At 57.5% G+C, this 12,222-nt stretch overlaps 1 protein-coding gene across 3 annotated transcripts in view; it reads right to left on the reverse strand.

Moving 5' to 3' along the window:
* GTF2IRD1 (GTF2I repeat domain containing 1) overlaps window positions 1-12,222 on the reverse strand; it is a 116,307-nt gene that overhangs the window by 25,415 nt on the left and 78,670 nt on the right. For all 3 annotated transcript variants that reach the window (XM_018040881.1, XM_018040882.1, XM_018040884.1), the window contains 3 exons: window positions 10,681-10,764; window positions 9,007-9,190; window positions 8,251-8,279 (listed from right to left, as the gene is read on the reverse strand). In XM_018040881.1, the coding sequence (XP_017896370.1) occupies window positions 8,251-8,279; window positions 9,007-9,190; window positions 10,681-10,764 (297 nt within the window). The remainder of the gene's footprint in view (window positions 1-8,250; window positions 8,280-9,006; window positions 9,191-10,680; window positions 10,765-12,222) is intronic.

The following is a 12,222-nucleotide window of genomic DNA, read 5'->3' on the forward strand; positions in this document are numbered from 1 at the left end:
CCACCAGGGACCCTCTCCGCAAAAGGGATCACAGCCCTCCCCTTGGCAGACCCTTCACCCAGAGCAGAGCTTCTCAAACTGGGCCTCAGGCAACACTGGGGTGGGAAGTAGGTCAAATGGGATGCCAGCAAGTCATATTTTCTCAGCAGAATATAATCTGACAGAGTTCCTTAAATGAAAAGCCAAGTGGAGGGTTTATGGAGCGGGGCCCTTCCGAGGTAAAGCTGGGGCCGAGCAGAGCGTGGACCCTGGCCTGCGGGGATGCTCGGGATCTGGCCGTGGAGATGTCAGCGGAAGGGCTTGCCAAGGCCGGGTCTGCAGGGTCCAGTCCACGCTGCAAAGCCAGGCCTTCCAGGCCCTCCACGCTCCGGCCTAACTGGCCTCTTGGCCTTGCCTGCCCGCCCAAACACGACAGGCCATTTGTCACTCTTCTTCCTGCCTTGCTAGGGCACCCAGGACAGCCCTGGTTTGGCTGGGGATTTGTCCCACTCTCCAAGTAGGGAAAGGACCCAGAGGTCCAGGGGTGGTGCAGGTCAAGGGCAAAATCGGGCTTGCTAGCCTTACAGAGGAAGTCGGCAGCTCTGCTCTGACTATGGGGTCCCTAGCCCCTTTTCTCGGGTGGTGAGTGGGAGTAGGGGGGTGCCTGGCTGCTCACCACTGAGTTCCCTCAAGCTGGCAGGGAGAATGAGCTGCTGGAGACCAAAGAACCCAACCAAAAGAAGAGGAAGCTGGCTGAGGCCTAGGGGAACTGTGTGCTTGGCCAGAAGACAGCCAGGGCAGCCAGCTGTGAGCAGGGCAGCAGGGGTGGCAGCGGGTGGGGCGGCCCCTGGGTCTGCACCCTCCCTGGTTCCAAAGGGCTGGGGCTCTGGGCAGATAGGCATGGCATGCACAAGCCAGAGGTGGCTGCAATGGGTAAAGCCTTCCCCCGTCTCCTGCAGCGACCCGAGGTGAGTGGCTGCTTGGATGCCTCCAGTGGCAGGGAACTCACTACCTAACAAGAGTTTTTTTCTTTTTTTTAAACTTCTGTGCTTCAAGATCGGTTCTAGAATATTCACTTCCTTGATCCCTCTGGGGTCGCCTAGGCCTCCGCTGTCATCTGAGACCTGCAAAGAGCTGCCTGACTCAGCTCTTCTGACCTGCAAATCCCTCCACCTCCTTCCCTCGGGCTCCACCTCCTCTGTGCCTTCACAGGCTCCTCACCCTCAAGGTTCCGTGCAGGGCAGTGAGCTCCCGGGCTCTGCCCTGGGACCTCTCTGCCTGCTCCACGCTATCCAGAGTTTGCGGTTCCAGCTGCCACCTTCACCCAGGCTGGGCCCAGCCCCAGTGCCACCCTGCAGGCTCTGGGCACCACTTGGATCCTGCCAACTGCACAGGTGCTCCTGGGTTTCTCACAGCCCTACAGATCCCGCCCTGAAGAAGGACACTACCATCACCCTTCTGGAACCTTCTGCCCTCTCTCCCTCCTCACTCCCCACTGCCACCTCTAGATCCTAATTCCACCCACCCCTGGGTCCTGCAGCCCACGCTGCCCCAGTTTTGCCTTCTCCCATCTACCTTGGTGGGTAGAAGAGTGGTTACCATGGTAATGATAAGACAAGACAAATCCAACCCTATCATTTCCTTGACAGAAAAAGCTTCCAGTGCTATGGGAGAAAGCTTGAGTCACCAGCGTTTACGTCAAGGCCGGGTATGATTCCGGCCTCACCCTGGTGCTGCTGTCTACCCCCGCTGCCCAATGCCACTGGCCCAGTCTCCAGAATGGAACGGCCCTGAGCACGATTGCGGCCCTGTGTTAACCACCTGACTGCTTCCTTCAGCCTCAGTGTGGTCAGCGGCTAAATGGGAACGAAGAGAGTACCGACGTTGCAGGCTTGCTGTGAAGACACCACAAGCCTCGGGTCAAAGGCCCAGGGCCAGGCATGCTGTGGGGGCTCAGCGAGGCACTGAACTTCCCCGGGGCTCGGGAAACCCAGGCTGCGGCCGTCCTGCTTCCTGGGGATCAACCTGCTGGCAGAAATGCCTTCTGAGCCCCTGACCTTCCCTGTCCTGGCGACCTCTCCTCCCTCCAGCCACATCTAAACCTCTTGGTCATCAACAGTGGTGGCCTCTCCACAGTGTCCAGGTCATACATTCTTCTGGGACTGGTCCTTCCCATCTCCCCAGTCCTTCCCCTAGGACCCTGACTCCAATAATCCTTCCTCCCACACCCCTCCCCCCCAAGACAGTCTTCTGTCCCTATCACCCTTCCCCTGTCCCTCTCTGGGCAGAGGGCTCTGTCTGGCACGTGGTCTCAGCATCCCCCAAACCCTTCCTGTTCTCAGGGGGATGCCCCTCCTCTGGCCACCTCCCCATCCGCCCTGCCACTAGGTCACTCATTCCTCTAAAAATCACCCCATCACTATTCAATCTCCAAATCCCTCTGCTAAATCCCATTTCACCCTGCAGCTCCTACCCCATTTCTCCCGTGACCCTGCTGAGTTCCACGTCTTTTCTCTCGTTCTCCCCCAGAGCTCACGACTCCAATCAGGTCCCCTGCCCTCCTTGACACTGCTCTTGACCGCGCCGCCCCTGGACCCCTGGGCTGCTCCATCCCACGGCCCATCTCAGGTGCGCACCCGGCCTTGCAGCAGCTCTGGCCCCGGGTGATCTGTTTCCTTCTTCAACGGTTTGTCACTCACACCCTCTGGGGGGGGTTCACTTATCTCTCCTCTGCTCTCAAAGGGCCCCAGGGTTCATCCTCGGAGCCCTCATGACTGTCCATGCCCAACACCACTATGATCCAGCTTCAGGACTGACATACACGTGTCTCCAGTGGGACTCTCTGCAGCTGAATGCTCTGCCCCTGAGTCACACGCTCCCCCCAAATGGGACTCTCTCTTGCTTACAGATCCAACTGCCTTCCCAACCTATCCACTTGGGTGTCAAATCTGCCCACCACGCAGATCCTACCTCCCCTTCTCCTCCAAAGTCTTGACGCCATCTTTGATCTTTCTTTCCCACACCCCTCATCCACACTCAGAAATCCTGCTGGGGGACTTCCCTGGTGGTCCAATAATTAAGACTTCGCACTTCCAAGTTCAATCCCTGGAACTAAGATCCTGCATACAGTGAGGCTTGGCCAAAAAAAAAAAGCAATCCTGTTGACCCTACTTTCAAAATATGTCCAGGGCCCCAGCGCCTTTGCACTGATGGACTCTTCTCCCTGGATGTCTTGACCTAGACTTCTACGCGGCTTATACCCTCTCTTCATTCAGGCCTTTCCTCCTGGTAGCCTCTAAAACTGTGCTCTTGAAAGAAAGGCCTATTTTTGCATCTGTCTCCATAGTACTCACCACTACTGAATATATTATTTGTCCTTAGTTATCTGCCTCCCTGACTGGAATATAAGCACCATGATGGCAGAGTTGTTTTTTCCTATTTTGTATTCCCAGATATCGCTTGGCATAGAGAAGGCAGACATTCAATTATGTTTTGTTGTTGTGCAAACAAGTGAGCTCAGAGGACTGTGAGCCTAAAGGGTTAGACAGGACTAATGTTATAGATGCTGATAACCAGAAGGGGGCAGCAAAGACCTGCCTAGTGTGAATGGGGGGGTGCGGTGGGAAGAGCCTGGGAGTGGGCTGTGTGACCGCCAGTGAGCTCCTTAACCTCTCTGAGCCTGTTTCCTCCTGTAGGTTTGGTTATGGGGACAGGGAGGAGGTCAAATGTGTTGGTATGGGAAGGCTTGGTAGCCGGCAGACCATCGGATGAGCGGATGTTAGGTGGCCATGGTGTGAGGAGTTGCCCGTTGTCCACTCTTGGGGGACAGGGCTCTCATTTGACTACAATGCACCTCGATGACAGAGCATTATAAAGTGATTTAAAGAGATAGGAAAATGCTTATGTTTTAAGCATATGTGTTTGTAAGTTTATAGAAAGCACAAGATATACAATTAATAAGCTTGGGGGGAAATCTGGAAGAAATGTATCATCATAAAAGTGAACAGCCATTTATGGATGTCCCCGGTGGTCCAGTGGTTAAGAATCCGCCTGTCAATGCAGGGGACACGGGTTCTATTTCTGGTCCGGGAAGATTCTACATGCTGCAGGGCAACTGAGTCCACGCACCACAAGGTGATTGAGCCCGAGGTGTGGACCCTCGAGCGACAACTACCGAAGTCCGTTCGCCTAAAGCCTGTGCTCCACAAGAGAAGCCACCACATCCCAATGAAGAGCAGCCTCTGCTCGCCACAAATAGAGAAAGCCCACGCACAGCAAATAAAGACCCAGCACAGCAAAATAAAAGAAGAGAGAGAGAGAGAGAACCTCCTCCAGGAAGCCTTCCTGACCCCCTGGAATAACAAAATTGCCTGCCAACCCCACTGGCCGAGCCCTTCCCATCGCAGCTGGTCCAGACCTGGCAGCTTTACAAATACTTCTCTGAATCATCAGCAGGGGGAAACCATCCTCCACGGCTGACCCACCGCTGCCCACCACTCAGCTACCCAGATCACCTGGGGAAGCAGGTATGACCAACTCCATCTCACTGAAGAGGAAGTAGAGGCTTGGAGATGAGAAATAAGGATCCCAGGGTCACATGGTTAGTAAGAGGGGTCCGGGCTTGCAGCCTGGGTCTGTCTGTGTGCCAGCCTGCGCTCTCCCACGGCCCCCACACCGCCTCGGCCCCCAACCCCAAAACACATTATCTGCCACCCCTCCATGTGCCGGGCTCCTGCCTCTGGTACAGCCCCGGTTCCTCCAGGCTCTGGCGCCTGCTGCCGTTCCGCCTTCCCTCGAGACGCGATCTCCTGCTCCCATTCCCCTGGGAACCCCGGGAGCTGGCCCGTACCAGGCTTCCGTGACTGTCCGACAGTCTGGGAACAGCCCTTTCTGGGGCAGGAGCGGCACCCAGTGACCTCTGGTGAACCCTTGGAGGCCCCTGGGAGCCTGGACACCTTCCCAGCCCAGTGTGACGAGTGGCATGAGTAAGCGCAGGCTGACACCTGGCCCAGGGAGTCAATGCCTGGAAAGGCGCTGGCAGTCCCCTCTCCGAGGCCTGGGGCCAGCGCCACATTCCCATCTCCTCTTCCAGGCAGTCTGCCATCCTCTCCTGTACCATGTGGGCAGAGAAAGCATTTCCCAGGGGCTTCCCTGGTGGCTTAGACGGTAAAGAATCTGTCTGCAATGCAGAAGACCCGAGTTTGATCCTGGGTTGATAAGATACCCTTGGAGAAGGAAATGACAACCCACTCCAGTATTCTTGCCTGGAAAATTCCACGGACAGAGGAGCCTGGCGGGCTACAGTCCATGGTATTGCAAAGAGTTGGACACAACTGAGTGACTAACACTCATTTTCTCTACACACGCAGGGGCTATGGGGAAGGCTGATGGGCAGGTGGGCAGACTGGCACAGAGAAATGGGGGTCAGGTGGCTGCCACGGGATAAAGGCTGGGATTCAAGAAGCTGCTCAAACAGGAAGATGTACCATCAATACCCCCTTGCAGGAGGGCGAGCCGTGGTCAGTGGAACAGGTCACCCCCAGAAGGAGGCGAAGGCTGAAGGCTGCCTCTCTGCCCTCAGCGTTTCTCCCCAAACCCCGACTTGCCACTATTTGGTGGCTGCTCTGAATGACGTGCTACCTGCCTGGCATCAGATGGAGCAGGGAGCCAGGTGTGGGGTCAATGCTTCCTCCCCTAACGGGTTTGGCATCCCCGGAAAGTCACCGATGTTCCCTCGGCCTATTTCTTCATCCATAAAAAACGGACAGAAGGATTTTCCTGGTGGTACAGTGGATAAAAAATCTGCCTGCCAATGCGGGGGACACGGGTTCGATCCCTGGTCAGGGAAAATTCCACACGCCGCGGAGCAACCAAGCCTGCGTACCACAACTCCCGAGCCTGCACGCCGCAACTACTGAAGCCCACGAGCCCTAGAGGCTGTGCTCCACAAGAGAAGCCACTGCAATGAGAAGCCTGCGCACCACAGAGGCCCTGTTCGCTGCAACTAGAGAAAGCTCATGCGCAGCAGTGAAGACCCAGCGCATTAAAAAAAAAAAGGCAGGGGGCAGGCAAGGGACAGAAAAAGGTAACTGGGCCAAGCGCTGAACTTGTAGTCCAGCACACATCAGGGGTCAGAAATGACGTTTTCTTGTTTCATTTTCAAACTCAATAAAACACATGCATGCTCCCGGAGCTGCTGTATTTTCAGGCCTCTACAGGGCCTGGGTAGGAAGCCCTGGGCAGCACAGGGCGTGCAGCGGGGAGGCCAATGGACTGGCTCGCCGTGTTTCTCCAGCAGAGGGAGGCCTGCCCACTCCCACGGCCGCCGCTCGCAAGAGCAGGACAGACACTGCCCAGCACGGACACCTAACGGGCAGAAACGGAAGTCGGGGCGGGCAGCGGCTTGAAGCTGACTCAGTGGTACAAGTGCTGACAGGGTTGCGGGGCCCCTGCTTCGGGGCAGGCGAGTGGACCACAGGCCACCAGCCACGGCCCTGGAGCCAGGCAGGTCCACAGCCAGCTGGGCGGCCTGTCACAGGGCAGGGATGGGCCTGGGAATGTGATGAGAAGGGGATCCACAGGCCTGTGATGTCCTCACGAGCACCTGGGCCCTCCTTTCCGTGTTCTGTCCTGCAGACCCCGGCAGCCACAGGCCCCACCTCCCCGTGGGGGCGACCGGCTGCAGATCACAGGCCCAGAAGCCAGCCGGGCCACCTGCTGGCCGCGTGATGCAGGCACTTCGCTAAGATGCGAGTCTCAGTTTCCCCCTAAAAGATGGGCTTTTGTGCCAAACTCCCAGATGGAAGGAGTAAACGAGATGCCCCCTGTGTGTGTCCACTGCTGTAACCACGGTACTCAGAACACTGCCTGGCAATGGCAGGAAAGACCTCTAGAAACACGTGTAAAACGGACCCAGGTGAAGCGGTCTGCACTTGGTCTGATGCCCAGAAACGTCTTGGCAAGGTTTCCTCCAGGGCCACTGTCTCTACCTTACTGACATCATCTGATGGCACCTCTGAGAGTTCTAGAAAAACACCTTGGGCGTGGGCCTTGGACCCCTCCTACTCACCCATCCGACCACCTGCTTCTCCTTCCCTCTCCTCCTGGCTCTCCAGTCCGGCTCTCCTGAGGCCCCATCAAAGCCTTCCTCTCCCGAAACCCTCTCCGAGCACCCCTCCCTCTGCTTCTCCTCCTGGCGGTCCCTGCAGCCAATGGCAGCTGCCACATCACTATACGCCTTGTGAGTCTGACCCCTCCAGGTCACCCCCTCCCAGAAGCCCACCAAGCCAGGCCGGGGTGCAGGGAACAGGCCCAGGCAAGAGGGTCAGGGTGCACAGAGACGGGTGATGAGTGACGTGGCCAGAGCCGTAACATCAAATTCCGGTTGCTGTTTAGTCACTAAGTCGTGTCTGACTCTTTTGTGACCCCATGGACTGTAACCCACCAGGTTCCTCTGTCCGCGGAATTCTCCAGGCAAGAATACTGGAGTGGGTAGCCAGTCCCTTTTCCAGGGGATCTTCCTGGCCCAGGAATCGAACCCACATCTCTTGCACTGCAGGCGGGTTCTTTACCACTGAGCCAACAGAGAAGCCCTCAGATTCCTGTACTGCAGGCTCTTTATGTTCCCAGCACAGCCTCCCCAAGGGCCTGGGGCTGCCAGTGGCTCTGCGTAGGAGAGGAGAGGCAGCAAGGCTCTGGGCTCAGCACAGGCAGCCACCTCCTTGGAGGCCTGGGCCATCCCTAGGGGCTGATCGGGGGGTCATGTCACCTGTGTGGGGACAGCCTCTGCTTATTCAGGGTTTGGGAGGGCCAGGACATAGCCTGGGGGAGGATGGATGGGAGTGGATGCATTTTACAAAGTGGGTAAACGCTTACCCACATCTCACCACCAAGCTCACAGGTTCCCACGCAGGAACCCACCTGCCATCAACCTTATCTGCTCAGCAAGGCCCCTCATGGGGGAAATTGGGGGTCACTGACCCAGCGGGGCCCTTCCCTCCTGAATCCTGGCTGGGTGAAGCTTAAAAGTCACCTGTGTCCCACCACCATCCCTTTTTGCGTCACAGGAACCGGGTCCCGGTTCTAACTTGACCTTCCTTCCTGCTTCCCCCACCCCGGGGCCAGTTCCCAGGGCAGACATGGCGGGACTCCTGCTCCAGGGGCCCAGAAGCTGCGCCCCACAGTGAGCTTCACTCTGGCCTCTGCCCCTAGCACCGTGGCCCGCCCCTGCCCCCTACACCAAGTGGCCCTCCCATAGCCAGCGCCTCTTACCAGGCTTCGGGATGAGTCCTTGGAAAGGCCTGGAAAAGAAATAGAGACAGGAGTGTCAGGGGAGAGCCTGGGAGCTTGCAAGGAATGTGTGGGGCCTGCCCTGGACCAGCTAAACCAGTATCTGCAATTTTGGGCGGGGAGTGGGCTGCATGGTGTGGCCTGTGGGATCTTAGTTCCCTGACCTGGGATCAAACCCGGAGCCTGGCAGTGAGAACACCGAGTCCTAATTCCCGGACGGCCAGGGAATTCCCCAGAAATTGCAGTTAACAGGATGTCTGGGGCCCTGTGCGCACGGGCCCCTGGGACACCGGGACAGTCAGCAGGGCTGCTGTGCGCCAGGTGAGCAGGGTCTCCCGCTGGCGCCGCCCTGCCGGCTCCTCAGCACCATGCATATCTCTTGTCTCTGTCTCCTCCCCGACATGGGCCAAAGGTCTCTCTCCCGGAGGAACAGGAGTGCAGCGAGCAGCCACCGAGGCAGGGAGACGGGGGCCATGAAGGCTGCCCCTGCTATGGTGTATGGGGGGGCGGGGGACCTAGTCTCATCTCTGTGGGGCTCTCTGCACCCCAGCTGGCCTGCAGGGCCCCCTCCTCTAACCTTCAGGATCCAGGTGTTGCTGGGAAAGGATCCAGGTGGTGCTGGGAAAGCCGCCTTGTCCCACCGGAAGGGCAGGATCACCCGAAGGCCAGGCCAAGGGCCCGTGACGCGAGGCCCCGCCTGGCCCTTGCCTCCTCTCTCTTCCCCTGTCTCCTGAGTACCTGGTGACGGTGAACTTGATCTTGTCAGCCACTGCAAGGATCCTCTCCAGGTTCTGGGAGCCAAAGGTGCAGGGCTTTCGGAACGGGATCCCCGGGGGCAGCCCCTCGATGATGACCGAGCCAGGGTTACTCTTGATCCGCTTGTAGGGCACCTGGACAGGGTACTTGATACCCAAGGCCTCCCCTGCGGAGGAGAGGGACGGAGAAGTGTTGTCAGGAGCCACAGGCAGGGCTGGTGTGTTGTCAGCAGCCAGGGGTGCTCCGCATATACGTGTGATACACCCCTGCACATGGGGGCATGGGGGGTATCGTGCAGCGCTACAGACAGGCACCATCAGTAGGGGACCGGGAAGTGGGGGGCCTAGGGGGCTGGGGGAGTGGGTCTGTGCCCAAGCCGGGCTGAGGAACAGGCAGGGGATGTGTGGCTACGGTTGCTGGGGAGAAGACCGCTCCTAATGTGTCAGCCTCACAGCTCGAGAATCTGAAAGCCATCTTGCAGATGGTACGTTGTGGGCACACCTGGTCCTTCCCTACAATGCCTGACCCTCCTCCCGCAGTGAGGTTCCGCCTCACCCTGGCTCTGGACCGGCCTGGCCCGAGAGGGCAGATCGCATGTAGAAGCAGGGAAGCCAGCCAGGGTGTGGCTCAGACCTCAGGGCCCTCTTTCCGTATCCGGGGCTCAGCCTCACTCCCGCTGCCCACCTTCTGCAGAGGGCAGGGGCATGTCCATCCCAGGGCCTGTACTTTGTCCTACAGCCTGGGGGCTGTCCTGAGCCCACTGCTGACCCACGCTGAGCTGCTGTCTGCCGTCAGGCTAACATGAACATCCACGGCTCCCTGGCTAGGCAGGGTGCACCACGGAAGCATCCTCCTGGACCAAGCTTTGGACACCGCTCAGTGTCCCAGGTAGCCCGCTTATGAAGACAAGCCTGCAGAATCTCCCACGTCTTGGACAAGGAGAAATAGCTGAACTTTTTCTGGGCAATAAACTAATTTTTATCTCGTGGACACTGAGAATGGTATCCAGTTCCAATTCAGTCACTCAGTCATGTCTGACTCTTTGCGACTCCATGAACCGTAGCACGCCAGGCCTCCCTGTCTATCACCAACTCCCAGAGTCTACCCAGACCCATGTCCATTGAGTCAGTGATGCCATTCCCTGTCATCCCCTTCTCCTCCTGCTCTCAATCTTTCCCAGCATCAGGGTCTTTTCAAATGAGTCAGCTCTTTGCATCAGAATGGTATAACTGGTCTCATTTCCCTTTTTGCTCTGGCTCCTAGGAAACTCAGAGCCCCACATTCATTAAGGATAGAACTGCTGAGTCTTCATGTCACCCCTGGTTTGCGCCACTGCTTCAGCTTGTCTGTTCAGTGTTACTGAGGCACAATTCACATCTCATAACGTTTACCATCTTGAATTATCCAATGGTTTTATTATTAGCAGTAGTAGCAGTAGTAGTGATATTTGGCCACATCCATGGCACGTGCGGTCTTAGTTCCCTGACCAGGGATTGAACCTGAGGCCCCTGCATTGGAAGTGTGGCGTCTTAACCACTGGATTGCCAGGGAAGTCCCAGTGCTCAAGAAATGTTTGCATGCGGGTTGAGCGGTCTTCCCAGAGGAGACCAAGGCCCCACCTCTCTTCCTTTCTGGCTGGGGCACCCTGGGGCTCACCATATTTCTTATTGAACAGATCCTGAACTTGCTCCCTCAGCGTGTTGGCAATGTCGATCCGCGAGAGTCTGGCGTCATAATTTTCTGCCAAGTGAAAAACAATTACGGATTTGGGCTGTTAAATGAAAAGGCACTTGATGACTTTCACAGAATATGATTTTCTAATTATGGGAAACTCCTTCTTGGGCAATTATCAGCTCCTTGGAGGGGCCCCTCGGAGAACTCCAGCACTAACATCTTGACGGGGACGTGTGTTTGCTCCTGAAGGATGCACGCTGTTGCGACAACAGCAATGAGTCGGAAATTAACTGTTGACATTTGAAAACCACACCAATAAGCCAGACCTGGAGGGGCGAGACCCCACGAAGGGGAGCATCCCTGCATCGCGATGAGTGGAATGGGGCCTCGGTCAGGGCCAGCAGGGAGACAGGAGGCTAAGCAGGGACCTGAGGTCACTGACCATGACCCCGTGGAGCCAGGGAGCCAGCCTGGCAGTTCCCACGGTCACTCGCTCACTCACCCGGAGGGTATTTGCTAAGAAGCCCATGTGTCCACCTGCCACGAGGCCCCCGGATGTTGGGGGAGTTTAGAGCCTGACACTGCCTTGTGGGCAAAGAGAGGTGGGGGGAGGCTGGAGGGAGGGGATGGGTCTCTGGGTAGTTGGACCCCAGTTTGCTGAAAGGGCTGAGTATGAACAGCCATGGGGTAAGGTGAGAGACTCGACTCTCCCATCACAGAAAGTTCTGGCCTGGGGAGGAGAGAGAGGCTTGGTGGTAAGCAGGCGCCGCTCTGGGATTTGGGGCTCAGGTCCCCAGGCTCCTCCACCCCCAGGGGCCGGCCCTTCTTGTCTCTGGTCTGGCTGACCCCACTTTCTCCTTAGGGTCACAGGGCCCATCTGGGGAACACCCACCCTGGGGGACTTCTAGCCACTCTCCAGAGCTGGTCTGACGTGCACGTGCAGAGCCGCTCTCAGTCACAGCAGCCCCCACTGATGCTACACACACACACGCACACACGCACACACACACACACACACACACACACACGCATGATCAGTCATGGTCAACTCTTTGAGACCCTGTGTACTGTACATAGCCCACCAGGCTCCTCTGTCCATGGGATTTCCCAGGCAAGAAAACTGGCGTGGGTTGCCGTTTCCTCCTCCAGGGGATCTTCCTGACCTGAGAGTGAATCTGCGTTCACTGCATTGACAGGCGGAGTCCTTACCGCTGAGCCACCTGGGCAGCCCACTGATTTGATCTCAACCCAAAGGCAGAGTAGTCCTACCAGACCCTACTGTTGGGAGGGATGGGACGGAGCCTCCCCGACCCTCTGTTTCTTACCCAGGGTCCCCCCTTCAGCCCTGAGCTCAGGCTTTGCCCCATCCTCCACCCCTCTCCCTCCACACTCATGTCCTTCCACCCCTCCTCGGCCAGGCCACAATCCTCCCTTTCAGGAGAATCTTCCTTGCCCTTGGCAACTCCTCTCCTCTGATTTCAAAGCACGAAGGGCATGGCCAGCTGCCTAACACGAAGCGGGCAG

The sequence above is a fragment of the Capra hircus genome, chromosome 25, assembly GCF_001704415.2.
Source record: "Capra hircus breed San Clemente chromosome 25, ASM170441v1, whole genome shotgun sequence".
NCBI classification, from domain to species: domain Eukaryota; kingdom Metazoa; phylum Chordata; class Mammalia; order Artiodactyla; family Bovidae; genus Capra; species Capra hircus.